Below are 14,056 nucleotides of genomic sequence, written 5' to 3'. Positions count from 1 at the left end.
CCTAGTTAGTTCTTATCTGATTGCTCCATTAGAACTTTGCACAATGCACAGAAGGGGTGCTTTAATATTTCATACTGTAAGTCCAAAATAATTGATATTCTGTGACACCATGTCTATACTACATGACTACAAGCTAACTACCAGTTAATTCTACACTTCAAATCTTAAACATAGAAGAAGACATCACATAAACTGTTGAACAACTAATGTAGTTATACATAACCTTAGGCATTAGAAACCAATAAAGTTTACACAATAATTTTAGAAACAGTTATAGTTATAGAAAAAAGGGAAAGGAACTGAGTCTCAGAAAGTAGGTCAATCCAGATGTCCTATAAGGTTCATTCCCAGTCCAAGAATTTTATGGTAGACAAGAAAAAGAAAATAGGAGACTTATATATTACATTAATTAAACGTACTAAACTATCAATGAAAAGTTATTTCCATTATTGACATAAAATGCTAATTTTAGAGGCTTAAAAACAATTCAGCTTTGAAAAATCATACTCAAGTGGGAATAACATATTTACTTTGCACATTAGTTATACCTCAATCTTGCTGTCCACATTTTAATGTGAAATGAGGCCTGGAAAGATTGTCTTTAAATGGAAGCTGTATTTCTTGAGCTGGTTCTGACATGGAACACAGTAGTTTATTAGAACTCCAAAATCATCCAATACAACCCTAAAAATACCAATCTTCTTGGAAACAATTTATGAAGAGTTAAATACTATCTAGTACATATTGGAAATCAAACTGAAGAAATCATCAAATCTCATCTAAAAGAAAATATTGGTTCCTTTGCTGTAACCCTCTTAAGACATGTTTGGTAGGTAGTTATACACTTTTCACAGGAAGCCCAAAGCATTACGTATACTGAAAAATAGGTAACTATTTGTGACTCTTGATTAATGATTACTTCCTCCACTTGACCTTTCCATGAAGGCAGGAGTTCTGTTTTACAATCACCTGAACCACAGCCTGGCTCCCCAAATAATTGTTGAATAAATGAATGGAAAGTTAAATGAACTCTAGGCATGCGCATGTTGACAATCAGAATAAAGATTTAGGAAAGAAACAGTAAAATGTGTAGAGCAGAACATTCTGCTTATAAAAAACGCAAATGAGGCAGTTTTAGAGCAATTTGTTGTTTCTCCAAGTTAATCTAAAGAAAGCAAAAATCGGAACTACAGACTCCAAAATCTTTGATCGTGGAAAATTTCGAAAGTATGTAATACCTTAAAATACCACTTATTATTAATTAGCGAGGAAGCACACATTACATATAAGGAGTCATTAAAACATACGTATTTTAGTGATGTCACCAATATTCTCCAAAATTTATTGACTATCTACCACAAACAAGGTTTTGCTAGGTCTGAGGTCAGAAAAAGGTATAAACAGAGTATAATTTCTGTTAAGAGATAACTTACAGAAATTAATGCATATATAAAAAGATAAACAAAAATAACAACACAGCCATTCCAAAGAGTGGTAAAAGCCATAGGTACTGAAGAAATTAAGAAGAGAGAAAGAGAAGAGATCACCAAATATCAATTTTTTTTTTTTTTTGGCCAGGGCTGGGTTTGAACCTGCCACCTCTGGCATATGGGGCCGGCACCCTACTCCTTTGAGCCACAGGCGCCACCACAAATATCAAATTTTTAAGCACTCTTCTCCTTTATTTTAGGCAATTAAGCAATTCCCCCCCATATAATGCTCAAGATCACTGAGTTCACATAAAAAATAAATCCAGTATAAATAAATAATTTTATTTTTCATTATATCCTTTATCTGGCATTTTTAAAAATGACACTGAGGGCGGTGCCTCTGACTCAAAGCAGTAGGGTACTGGTCCCATATATCAGAGGTAGCGGGTTCAAACCTGGCCCTGGCCAAAAACTGGGGGAAAAAAAAAGACTCTGAAATCAAGATCACTAAAAAGAAAAGCCAAAGTAGAAGCTTACCTGTTGATTGGCTGGTGCCATCAAACAGATCAACAAGGTCACCAGATGACTTGCTGCCAGGCACTGAAGTCTGAAAACAACATAACTAAAATAAGCTTAGAGAAATTCCTACTTTTTTTTTTCTAAAATTAGCTCTACCCATCTCTAACTTCTAATTTAGACACTAATACCTATAATTACCTTAATAAGGACAGATTTGGTTTTCCAGAGGGGGGGAAAAAAGAAAAGAGTACTGACCTTGAGTCATTATGGAGAGCCAGTAAGCATTTTTAAGGCATTCTATTCCCAGTGGTGTAAAAGTCCCTAACACCCATAGTCTTTCTCCTAACTCATTTCTTTTCTTACTTAATTTCACTCCCATACCTCTCAAATCTCACTCAAATCTTTATGTTTTCTATCAGAATCATTTAAGAAAGAAAAATGCCCTAGCATTCAAAAATAAACATGCCTCAGCTGCATGTAATATATTGACTCATAACTGCCCAGAGCGAGACCCTGGCCTGTTAATAACTTAAAACAGGCGTCCTCAAACTACGGCCCTGCCGAGGAGACATTTATCTGGCCCACCAGGTGTTTTTGCCACCACTGCCTGTCTGGCTTAGCAGCCGACTTGTCCTGGGGCCTGCAGTCTGGCCCTCCAACAGTCTGAGGGACAGTGAACTGGCCCCCTGTTTAAAAAGTTTGAGGACTCCTGCTTTACAAGAACTCCCCAGACCAGTTCAAGGATTGAGATCCACTGGACTAAAGGCGAAGATCCTATCCAGCTCTAAAATTTCATAAACTTTAGTAATATTTGTTTATACAACACAGAAACTGGTGTAATTCTAACTTCTGTATTAGTACTGTATGATATACTTTGACATCTATTTCATATATATATATTTTTGAGACAGTCTCTTTTTATTGTCCTTGCTAGAGTGCCATGGTGTCACAGCTTACAGCAACCTCAATCTCTTGCACTCAAGTGATCCTCTTGCCTCAGCCTCCAGAGTAGCTGGGACTACAGGCATCCGCCACACCACCTAGCTAGTTTCTTAGAGATGGGGTCTTGCTCTTGCTCAGGCTGGTCTTGAACTTGTGACCTCAAGTGATCTACCCACCTCAGCCTCCCAAAGTGCTGGGATTATAGGCATGAGCCACTATGCCTGGCTATTTCATATTTAGTTCCCAAACTAAACTGTGTACTTGTAATAATATTATTGTCTTCTCCATAGTACTAAGCCCCCTGGATATCTATGTCTTATATGTTCAAAACATGCACGTTAAGTTAGAATACAATTATTAGGTAACAGAAAAATACTGTAAATTCCTGGGCATGTTAACTTAAGCTTTGATTAAAATGTTACATTGTGGTCCAAAAAGACTTTTAAACTAAAAAAGATCCAAAGTAGTTGGCTATCTTTTAAAAAAATGACAGCGTTCTAAATATATTTCTTTTGCAACAAAAACCAAAAACTTTATACTATATATATATAAGATCTTTATGGTAGAGTGAAATATTTTCAAACTATACTACAAATTGCAAATTTAAATTCTTTAAGATATGCAATACAAGTCACAATTTATTTTTTAAAAAACTACACAGTTAGAATTATTTTTATTATGCAACTTTAAAATGAGTTCTCCATGATAGTCATTATGCATTTGGGTTTTAATTGTATCCACAGGAGAGAAAATCTAAGACCATAAAGAAATAACAAAGCCATTTTCTCTCTTTACAGCTAAAACTGAGTTATACTTTTGAGATTTTCATTCAAACTAAAAAAAGTGCATCATGGCTCAGTGTGGCAGCTCACAACTATAACCCCAGAGCTCTAGGAGGCCAAGGCCAGAGGATTGCTTGAACCTAGGAGTTTGAGAGCAGCATGGGCAACACAGCAAGACTCCGTCCCTACAAAAAAAATCTTTAAAATTGGGCCATTTCTGTGGCTCAAGGGAGCAGGGCTCCAGCCCCATATGCCAGAGGTAGTGGGTTCAAACCCAGCCCCAGCCAAAAAAGAAACTGTTAAAAAAAAAAAAAATCTTTAAAATTAGCTGGGTGTGGTGGTACACTTCTGTAGTTCTGGCCAAATGGGAAACCGAGGCACTAAGATCACTTTGAGCATAGGAATTCGAGGCTGCAATGAGCCATGAGCACACCTCAGTGACATATCAAGATCTTATCTCAAGGGAAAAAAAAAGAAAAAAAGTGAAAAAAATAACAATTTAGTGTTCTAGAACAAATCTTCCTCTTTGGCAGGTTTCAGTCTAAAAGACCACCACTGGGGTAGCTACCTAGGAAGTGATTTCATTTCTGTTGTGAATAAAAATAAAGATACAGAGGCGGTGCTCCCTGATACGTATCAACAATAAGCCTTCCTTTAGAGGCATCATCTCTTAGGTTAAATGAGATCATTTCCCCTATATACCTTCTTAGTCCCTCTTTTGTCATTTCTTGAAACTTGGAAATACTCTCAATGTTTTCCTTAGTGAATCTACTTACGCTTGTAACAACTAGTGGTATCTAGGAGGAAAGAGATGCTTCTGATTCATAACCTTCCTTAAATGAACTAAGAGTGACATTTCCACTTTCACAGAATGCACACAGACAACCATTCAGCAATTGGACAGGTTTCTTCTGTCCAAAGAGATTTCTTATTATTAATGACTCTGAGTAATACATGTCCGATGATCTATAATTAATATGGTTGCTTAGAAATGCTCAAGCCTACTAAAGTAGGATGCTAAAAGTAGTTTATAAAAATAAAACCGTGTATAATGTGTAAACTCCTGCCATTCCCACCTTAACTGAAGACTGAGGTGTATGGGTTGAAGGATTCTGATCTGGACTTTTGTCCCCTGTGTAATGTGCTGCTGCTCCAAGATCAATGGTTTTGGAGGGATTTGCTGTACGCTTGTGTCTGGTTGTGGTAGTCTCTGTGGCCTGTGTGATATGAATATGCTTTGTCGTCACAGTCTCCTCTTCATCTTTGAATTCACCTTTGGGAGATCTGCCTCTTCTTGCTTTCTTTTCCTCATCGCTGTCACTAAAAGATATTAGAAATAAAGCAAAGTAATAAGACTTGGGACTTTAAAAAATAGAGTTCTCAGTGATTTGAGCTAAAGAATTTCAAATGAAATAACTCCAAAATTTCATACTTTGACTATTTGACAGGGATCAACAGAATGTTACTAAGCTTCTGAATAATGATATGTGTATGCTGGGGAGGGGAAGTGGGAACACACAGAAGCCTCTTTTAGGTAAGTCTAAAACACTGCTACAAAAAAGCATTTACCTAAATGTGCACAAATAAAAAATGTCTGAAATAACTCAAGTTTTTGTTTATACAGATATAAAGATTAATTTAAAATAAAATAGAATTATTAGGTCAGAATCAACTGATGAGACCCCAGTAGTTCAAACATCTGCATTTGATGCACATTTTCTTAAAATGCAAATGGCTACAGTTGTTTTAATAACACAATTCTGTCATCAACTTCATATACTCATGCACATATATAATAAATTACTATAATATCAATAGTTTTTTTTTTTTTTCTTTGCAGTTTTTGGCCAGGGCTGGTTTGAACTGGCCATCTCCAGTATATGGGGCACCCTACTCCTTTGAGCCACAGGGGCTACCCATCAATAGATACTTTTCTATCCTGACTTTATAAATGATTCAATTCTCACCTGCAAGTGAAGAAAAACATGAGGTAATACACTTTACAACTGAACTCTATTTTACTATAGTATCAAGAGATCAAACTTTTACATAAGTATAGAAATTACTTTATAAAAAACTTATCTGTATTTAAAGTAATTCCCTTTAAGGTACATTCAGAAAATTTTTTCATTCTTTTTAATAGTAGTACAAAAGAAAAAAATAAGACTAAAAAGTAAAAAACTGAGTTTTTCATATGCTAGGAATGAAAATATCAGCACTTGTCTGTTCACCAGTAATAAGGCACTGGGTTTTTTTCTTGTGCAAATAGGACAGAGAAAAATTACTTGAAATATGTTCCATTACCTCTATTACTTAATTTTAGAGTAGGTGGTTTAATTTATAAATATCTTAGAGTAAAATGCTTAAAATTCTCCTTTAAACTATGACTATTAACTAATGCAGTTTAACTCAGACTAATCTAAAGCAATTTTTACTTAAATACAAACCTATTTGGAACTTGCATAAATCAGGATCAAAAAGAATGACTTCCCACACAGAGTAAAGGGGTTAAATGCCTTTTTACATGTAAGCATTTTAAGGAACCTATAAATTCTATAAATGTTCACAAGCTCTTACTAATTTCTCAACAACAAATGACCTAAAGATTTCCATTATCAGCTTTTTACGTAAAACTGAAATTTCTTACCTTTTTGTGTCCAATTTTATTTTGGTGCAAAGTAATGTATTTACAAGTTGAAAATATAAATCTGACCAGCACACAATGAAATGGAAGCTTCATATCCAATCAAGAGTTCCTGAATCTAACAATGCACTAAAAAGTCTGAAATTCTGATAATATGCAGAGGTAACATGCAACTTTGTCTAAAAATTTACTCTTTTCTGACAAACACTCTCAGAAGAAAAGTCCCTAGTATGTTCCCATTCTTATTATGATAAAACATATTCACTATATCTTCACTTTTTTAAACCTAAATACACTACATAAAAGATTCAGACTGTAAGAGATCCTATCTTAGAGGCAACATAGAAAGAAGACATTAAGGGACAAACAGAAAAATAAAGAGACAGACAAAGCAGGAAAAGCAAAAACTGAGGATGGTAGGACAAAGGAAAGAAAGTAACAGTACACGAACACACACAGTAGATCTCTAGCCAGCCTACAACTACCCGATCCTCACACTTCTGCAAGAAATATATGGCAGAATACAGGGCTACTATATTTTCCAAATCAAGCCAAAAACTTACACATAAAGGCAATAAAAATGAAAAAAAAAAAAAGTAGAATATTTTAAGTAGACACCATCCTTCCCAACTATTTAGTATTTATAATTTTCATATTCATACTGTCTCAGTATTTAAAAATGCAACAAATGTAGTTATTTAATAAATGTATCCAAAGTGCTGAAAATAAGTTCTGGCTCTTCAAAGATCACATTCCAGAAACAGTCTCGAAAAAGAGGCTTTCTGGGAATTTAATAAATATGAAAACTTTCTGAAAATAAAAAAATATATATTGTTCTTTTCTAGTGATCTCTAAATCTTAATTTATTAAGATTTTGGGAGTGGGGAAGAGATGGATATTTAGTTATAAGAATTCACTTGAAGGCTTGGCTCCATCACTAAGTGTGTTACTTTAGGCAAGTCCACAGGGTCTGACTGGGTCTCTAGTTTTGCTTCTAAAACAGAAAGGTAAATTCTTGCTCTACCCTATTTAATAGAGATACTGTAAGGCACAAATGATAAGGCCTTGTCAAACTTGCTTTGCAAATTAAGAGTTATACACATTGCCCTTTAAACTGGCAGAAAAATCAGTTTATAGCTATATTGCTAGGTAAGATACCTAAAGTTCCAAGTATTGTTCTATGTAAAAATAAATACAAATGCCTGCCATGAGAAAATGTAGTTTATAAAAATACAGATCTACACTTAAAAACTTCTAGTTCAAAATCCACTGGTATTATTTTTCTGGTACACACCAGCACAGACTCATAATGAAATGTCATGGGAAGAATTAAATTTTAAATCAAATCCTTTAACTTTTGCTTAAGTATATAAACATCATTATCCCTCAAGAATATCTTATGTCTCTCGATCTGATGTCCAAATACAAAATAACATGCAAAAGTTTTTACTGGGGAAAAGTATTACAAAGTTTGAGACCAGTCTGAACAAGAATGAGACCCCATCTCTACTAAAAATAGAAAAAGTTAGTCAGGTGTTGTGGCATGTGCCTATAATCCCAGCTGCTCGGGAGTCTGAGGCAAGAAAACCGCCTGAATCCAGAAGTCTGAAGTTCCTATGTGCTAGGCTGATATGCTATGGCACTCAAGCTTGAGCGACAAGAGAGAGACTGTCTTAAAAAAAGAAAGAGAAATATTCCAAAGAAAGATTACATAGCTTAAACAAAAATGTACAGGACACAAGATCAACTTCAGAAATAAGTGGACACAGACAACATGAAGGAAGGTATGTCAATTCTAACTGTAAATAATGTTTGACCTAGCATCTTAAAAACAGCTGCACAGTGCTTGCTTTGGCAGCATATGTACTAAAACTGGAATGAGACAGAGAAGACTAGCACAGCCTCTGTGTAAGGATGATTTGCAAATTCATGAAGTGCTTCATATTTTCACACAGGGCATTTTTATGGTGGTAAAGCTATTCTATATGACACTGTAATGGTATATATTACACATCTATAAAAACCTTCAGAACTATACAACACAGTTGAGACCAAATGTAAACTATGACTTTAGTTAATAATAGTCATATATCAACTGGTTTCCCCATTGCTAATGAATATACCATAATGATGTTAAGATGTTAATAACAAGAGAAACTGTGAAGGAGGAGAGATGGGGACAAGGCCAACTCCCTGTACTTTACCCACAATTTTTCTGTGAACCTAAAATTGTCCTGAAGAAACAGCCAAACTTTAGGTAATGCTAATACCCCAAACAAAAACAACACCCCCCCCCCAAATCCAGCTGCATAAATTTAGCACCTTTTCTAAGCAACCCAGGAGACGAAGTGTTAATACCTGCATCTTTCTGGAGAGTCTTCTCTATCTTTCCTCCGGAACTTGCTGATGGTGTCATCAATTGTGCTTCCAATTTTATCACTCAGTTCGCCTAATTTATCACTGAATGGAAAAGCACTCTTGTTTTTATCCCATTCCTCATCCCATTTTGATTTGGGCTCAGGATCATATCTTTCACCTATATAAAATATTAAAAAAAAAAAAAAGCAACTCTGAGGAGATTAAATTCAAACATGTCTACAGTCCTTATTTCTGAAGTTATTCCTCATAATAAAATTGTTTTCACAGGAAAACAGAAAGCTCCCTCAGTGCTGAATCAACACAATTACAGCAATGCACAGCATGTAATGTCAGTCATTAAGTGGCAAGAATGCAGATTCAAAAGCTTCTGTTTATGAAAACTTCCACAACCTTAATGCACAGCACTGTATATCAGGAAGTTCTTAGAGGCTACTCCAAGTAGCAATGGAAAACACAAAATCCAGCATAAGTTATATAAGCAAGAGAAAAATGAAAATACTTTTGTTTTTATAGAAGTCATTTAATAAATATCATTCTTGTTCCTTAATAGCTTTTTAGTTTGTAGAAAAAATATTAGATAGCAACAGCTGTTTTAAACAACACAAACGAAAGGAACTCCGTTGTGAAAGCTACATGTCCCAAGAAGCTCAAAGGACTCAGTAATTGTCATTCTTCAGCATCCAATTAGAAAAATAATTCAATGATTTTTCAGGAAATGGGAAATAACTGTAAAAAGAAAAGAACAGTCTACCAAAAACTACACATGATGGAATAATGAAGAATGTTCATGCTGTTCAAAACCTACTCAAACACCAACATAAAATACATGCTGAGACTGGCAAAGCCAGAGCCTCTGTGTGAATTTGGTTATGAAAACAACAGATCATGGCAATGAACAAAAAACCCAAATGTCAAGATTTGTTTTAATTCTTACCTTTAGGAATCTAAAGAGAAAGAGGAATTATAGACACAAAACAAAGCCCTTCCATTTCCATGTCCAAATTCAACTTAAGGAGCAACCGTGGAAGGTAGAGAAATCACCTGAGGTTTGGTTTTGTTTTTTTTAAGAAAATGTTGAAAATGAAGGCAGATTAGGAAGAAAAAGACAATGAGAAACAATAAAATCAAAAGGTGGCAAACAACTTTTGTTTTGAACTTTTGTTAACAAGTTCTGATTGCACACATGGCATCTGGAGACTGAACAGAACCATTTTACTGAACTGCTTCCTAAAACTGCAAGGTTAAAATTTTCTGTAAAGTTAGAAGGATTTTAAAATAAATCTATTGAATCTGGAAATGAACACCAACTTAAAGAAAACATGGCAAAATCAAGTTTTATAGACAAAATTTAAGCAAGGATAGTCTTTCGAAATAAATGATTTTCCAACAATGTGTACATATACATTAACAACATGATGAACTAGATTTTGAAAAGAAACTTACAGAAAAATAAAAGTGGGTGAAAAGCAACGTGATTAGAGTGGTGGACATTACAGTCCTAAAGACACTGGATATTGGTAAGATGTTATGAGTGTTAGAATGAGAAAACCTACAAAATCATTAACATTGCTTATTTAAGTCTGAATAATATAAACATAAACAATAATTTAACAAAGAATGTGATACAAACACACACAGTGTTCAACTCTACCTCTAATGTAGGTGGTATAGTGAGGTTGTCATGACTGAGACTGAAAACCTACTCAATTTTCTAAATTTAGGCAGCACCTGTGGCTCAGTGAGTAGGGCGCTGGCCCCATAGACTGAGAATGGTAGATTCGAACCCAGACCCAGCAACAACAATAAAAGATAGCCAGGTGTTGTGGCAGCACCTGTAGTGTCATCTACTTGGGAGGCTAAGGCAAGAGAACTGCCTAAGCCCAAGAGCTGGAGGTTGCTGTGAGCTGTGACAACACAGCACTCTACTGAGGGCAAGAAAGTGCAATTCTGTCTCTAAAAAAAAAAAATTCTGAATTTATCTGATAACGTGTATAATTAAATATTACACTGGGAAAAAGACGATACAGTCAAGTAGAATGGGGAAATAAGTTGCAAATAGCAATGTTTATTCAAAAACACATTAAACTGCTATAGGTACATTGAAAAAGTTAAACAACTAGGTTGGTAAATAATCCAAACACGTTGTATGGTTTTCATGTCCTCAGACAAGTAAAAACCCTAAAACATATTTGTATGTTTTAAGAAAAATAGTCTTACCCAATTCAAAAACTGACTTTTATGTGATACTTCAATATACCACCCAATAGGTACATAGTATGAGCGTACTGCACACTTCCCGGGTGAAGGACATACCTACAGCTCAGACTTTTAATACAAAAGCAAAATATGTAACCTAATCATATATAACCCGTATTAATTTGAAATTTGAAAAAATTTACTAGATTAAAGAAAAAGAAACATCCTTAAACAGCTAATTAAAGGCAATAATTTTTTCTTTCAGAGAAGGAAAGCAGGAGCAAATGAGTATAAAGATATTTTATAGGTAATTAAAAATAAGATTTTTACATGGTTCCACTAAGGACTAACAGGTCTCAACATAATTCAAATATAAACAAACTTAGCTATGAGTGGGGAGAACTGGGGCGCCCCAATTCACAGCTGCTAAGATACACAACACTGGACTGTCTGCACATATACAAAAAGACCAGGAGAGTGTCAGAACTCAAAGACAGAATGACTCCAGGACATGCTGAGAAAGAGAGTTCTTGTTTTGTGTATTTGCTTCAAGCACCTACTGTCCTATTTTAGGAAAAACCACATTCTATCATTACATTAAAAATAAACATAAGAGATGAATGTGCTAGTTAATCTTAAATGTGTTAGGACCAATATACAAAGCGATAGGCAGAGATGAAAAACTGACAGTATCATCTGTCACCTTTTGTTAAATTACACATTGCTTAAGGAAGGGAAGAGAGACTGAACTAACTTGTAAGCAGCTTATCTGGTTTTAGTCAAAAATAGAGATGAAATTGATTTCAAGTTAAAAAGATTAATCTCTGTCAAACTTTATATTTTCATGCTCTAAACCAGTGGTTCTCAACCTTCCTAATGCCTCAACCCTTTAATACAGTTCCTGTGGGTTGAGAACTACTACTCTAAACTGTGAGTTAAGAAAGCTTTTTCCCCCTTCCTTTTAAAAGAATGGTAACCCTAAGAAACTTGCATACATATATTTGTTTTATTCTCCATATATTACATCAAAGTTTACAGTCATTTAATTAGCTAATAATGGTTAAAATTATATTCTTAAATCCAGAAAAGTTAAAAATAAACATCTCCTAGACTTGTGATAGAAGCCAAAATGACTACTGTGTATTTTTAACATTCAATGTATTTCTGGAAAAAAAAATAACATTTTAGTTTCTGGTATTTCAATGATTTTTAAAATACATAGGGTGGCGCCTGTGGCTCAAAGGAGTAGGGCACCGGCCTCATATACCAGAGGTGGCGGGTTCAAACCCTGTCTTGGCCAAAAACTGCAAAAAATAAAAGAATAAGATAAAATAAATTTTAAAAAAGGTGGAAAAAAATATATATATATACCCGAGAAGTGATACTGAGGCTTAGGTGTCAGCCTGTCTTTGATACTCACTGTATCTGAATCCTCCAACACTGTCTGAGGAAACTCCCACATATTTGTCTTTGTTCTTCTTTGCTTTCTTTCGCTCTTCACGAAGCCTGTCGTCATCCTGGGCAAATTCAACCAATTCCTTTACCTTCTGGCGAATATTTATACCTTGATCTTTGCCATGCTCATCTGTGAGGATGGTAAGGGAGAAACAAAACCTCAAGAATTTACTTAATATGTAATAATTACATCTATAAGACAAAAACACACATACAAAAATTAAACATAAGAAACCAACTTCAATATCTAACAAATAATAAAAAGAGCCTAATTGTGCTATTTAACTTCGCATTTCCTCTTCAGGAAACTAAGTTCTAAAATGAAATTTTCACTAACAAGAGCATATGAAAAGGACTAAAAAGGACCACAGATAATGGTACTATGCAAGGTCAATTAAAGATCCACTAAAAAGGATCAATGATGATGACCATAGGAAATAGACAGATTCATAAATGTTATTTTCTTTTTTTATCATATTTTAACATATAAAAACCATCTTAACATTTTCATGACTAAAACGCATACTTGCTTTCCCCATTATGAGTCTGGGAGCACTAATTACTACTAATAAGCTTTAGTGAGGCTCAAAAACTGAATTTTTCAAGTGCTTACAACTGGGGTATACTACAAAATGAAATGTGCTTCGTTCTCTAGCCTCTTTCACATTCAAAACACACTCTGGCCTTGCTGCCTTTGCACAGTAAATATTATTTGGTGGGAGGGAAAAAACCCAGCTTCAAACAGATGTGTGTGTTTTGGAGCTCTAACCTTTTCTTCCCATATGATTAAAGCTATTCCTTTATGGACACCACAGGGGACCAGTCTCCAGTGCATATTTTAATATAAACCCGAACACTCATGTTGTGTTGGTTCTGTTGTTATTAGCCAGTCTTTTCTGCAAGTTCTTGTCTTCACTAATTAATACTCTAGGGCCCCACGTCTTGGATTCTGCACTCGTCACACAACCAGCAACAGTCACATTCTAATTAGAGCAGAGAAGCTTCTAAGCTGGTTCAGGTGACTGACAACTCCAACTACTGTTTTAATTTGCTTATAAGGTTTTTCTATTGCTCACCTACAAAGTGGTAATTTTCCAGGGATCGCAAATCATAAATGTGTTCTCTGGCACTTGTAACAACACGCTCTGATCCATTCCTTATGAGGTAAGCTAGGAGCAGCAATGACTGTAGAAATACCAAGCACCAAATGATTAAACGAAATAAATTCTAGTAGAGTTTTAGTAAATGGTTAAAAAAACTAACCCCAACATTAGCAGATAAATAATCATCATGGTGGTAGAAAGGGAGAGGTTTCTTTATTTTACCTTGGACTTTAAATACATTGTCTAGATCTTATACACTTAAACTGAAATTCCTCGTACACTAAGCATAGTACATAATTATAAACTGTTCACTGGATACTATGTGTAAAAAGATTTTTAAAAATCAATACTTCTGATATTCAAAAATATTTGGATCTATGATATAAATGAACAATAAAGTTTTAGAAAATTGGCTCAGATTACCTGAGCAATACAGAACTGCAAATTGTTAGAACCTCAGAAATGTTATTTGGTAATTACATGATCCCATAGTATTTCCCCCAGATAAAATTTAATTTTGAGATTAATGATGTGGCTTTTGTTTCAAAAGATTGATGCCAATAAAAGAAAAGAAAAAAACCTACTGTTTAAAAAATGTTGGCTCGG

General features: G+C 34.7%; 1 protein-coding gene and 1 non-coding gene across 5 annotated transcripts in view; one reads left to right on the top strand and one right to left on the bottom strand.

Moving 5' to 3' along the window:
- The window catches only part of CLINT1 (clathrin interactor 1), a 68,772-nt gene that overhangs the window by 14,172 nt on the left and 40,544 nt on the right, over positions 1-14,056 (bottom strand). For all 4 annotated transcript variants that reach the window (XM_003781998.2, XM_023515371.1, XM_023515376.1 and 1 more), the window contains exons 4-8: positions 13,424-13,532; positions 12,313-12,477; positions 8,676-8,853; positions 4,750-4,993; positions 1,968-2,037 (exon numbers count right to left, since the gene is read on the bottom strand). In XM_003781998.2, coding sequence (XP_003782046.1) covers positions 1,968-2,037; positions 4,750-4,993; positions 8,676-8,853; positions 12,313-12,477; positions 13,424-13,532 — 766 coding nt within the window. The remainder of the gene's footprint in view (positions 1-1,967; positions 2,038-4,749; positions 4,994-8,675; positions 8,854-12,312; positions 12,478-13,423; positions 13,533-14,056) is intronic.
- Positions 8,160-8,266, top strand: LOC111727326. The gene has a single exon (XR_002774894.1). It is a non-coding gene; the product is annotated as a U6 spliceosomal RNA (small nuclear RNA).

Source organism: Otolemur garnettii, unplaced genomic scaffold, assembly GCF_000181295.1.
Source record: "Otolemur garnettii isolate 467f Iridium unplaced genomic scaffold, OtoGar3 scaffold00003, whole genome shotgun sequence".
NCBI classification, from domain to species: domain Eukaryota; kingdom Metazoa; phylum Chordata; class Mammalia; order Primates; family Galagidae; genus Otolemur; species Otolemur garnettii.
This window is presented reverse-complemented; position numbering and strand designations above follow the sequence as displayed.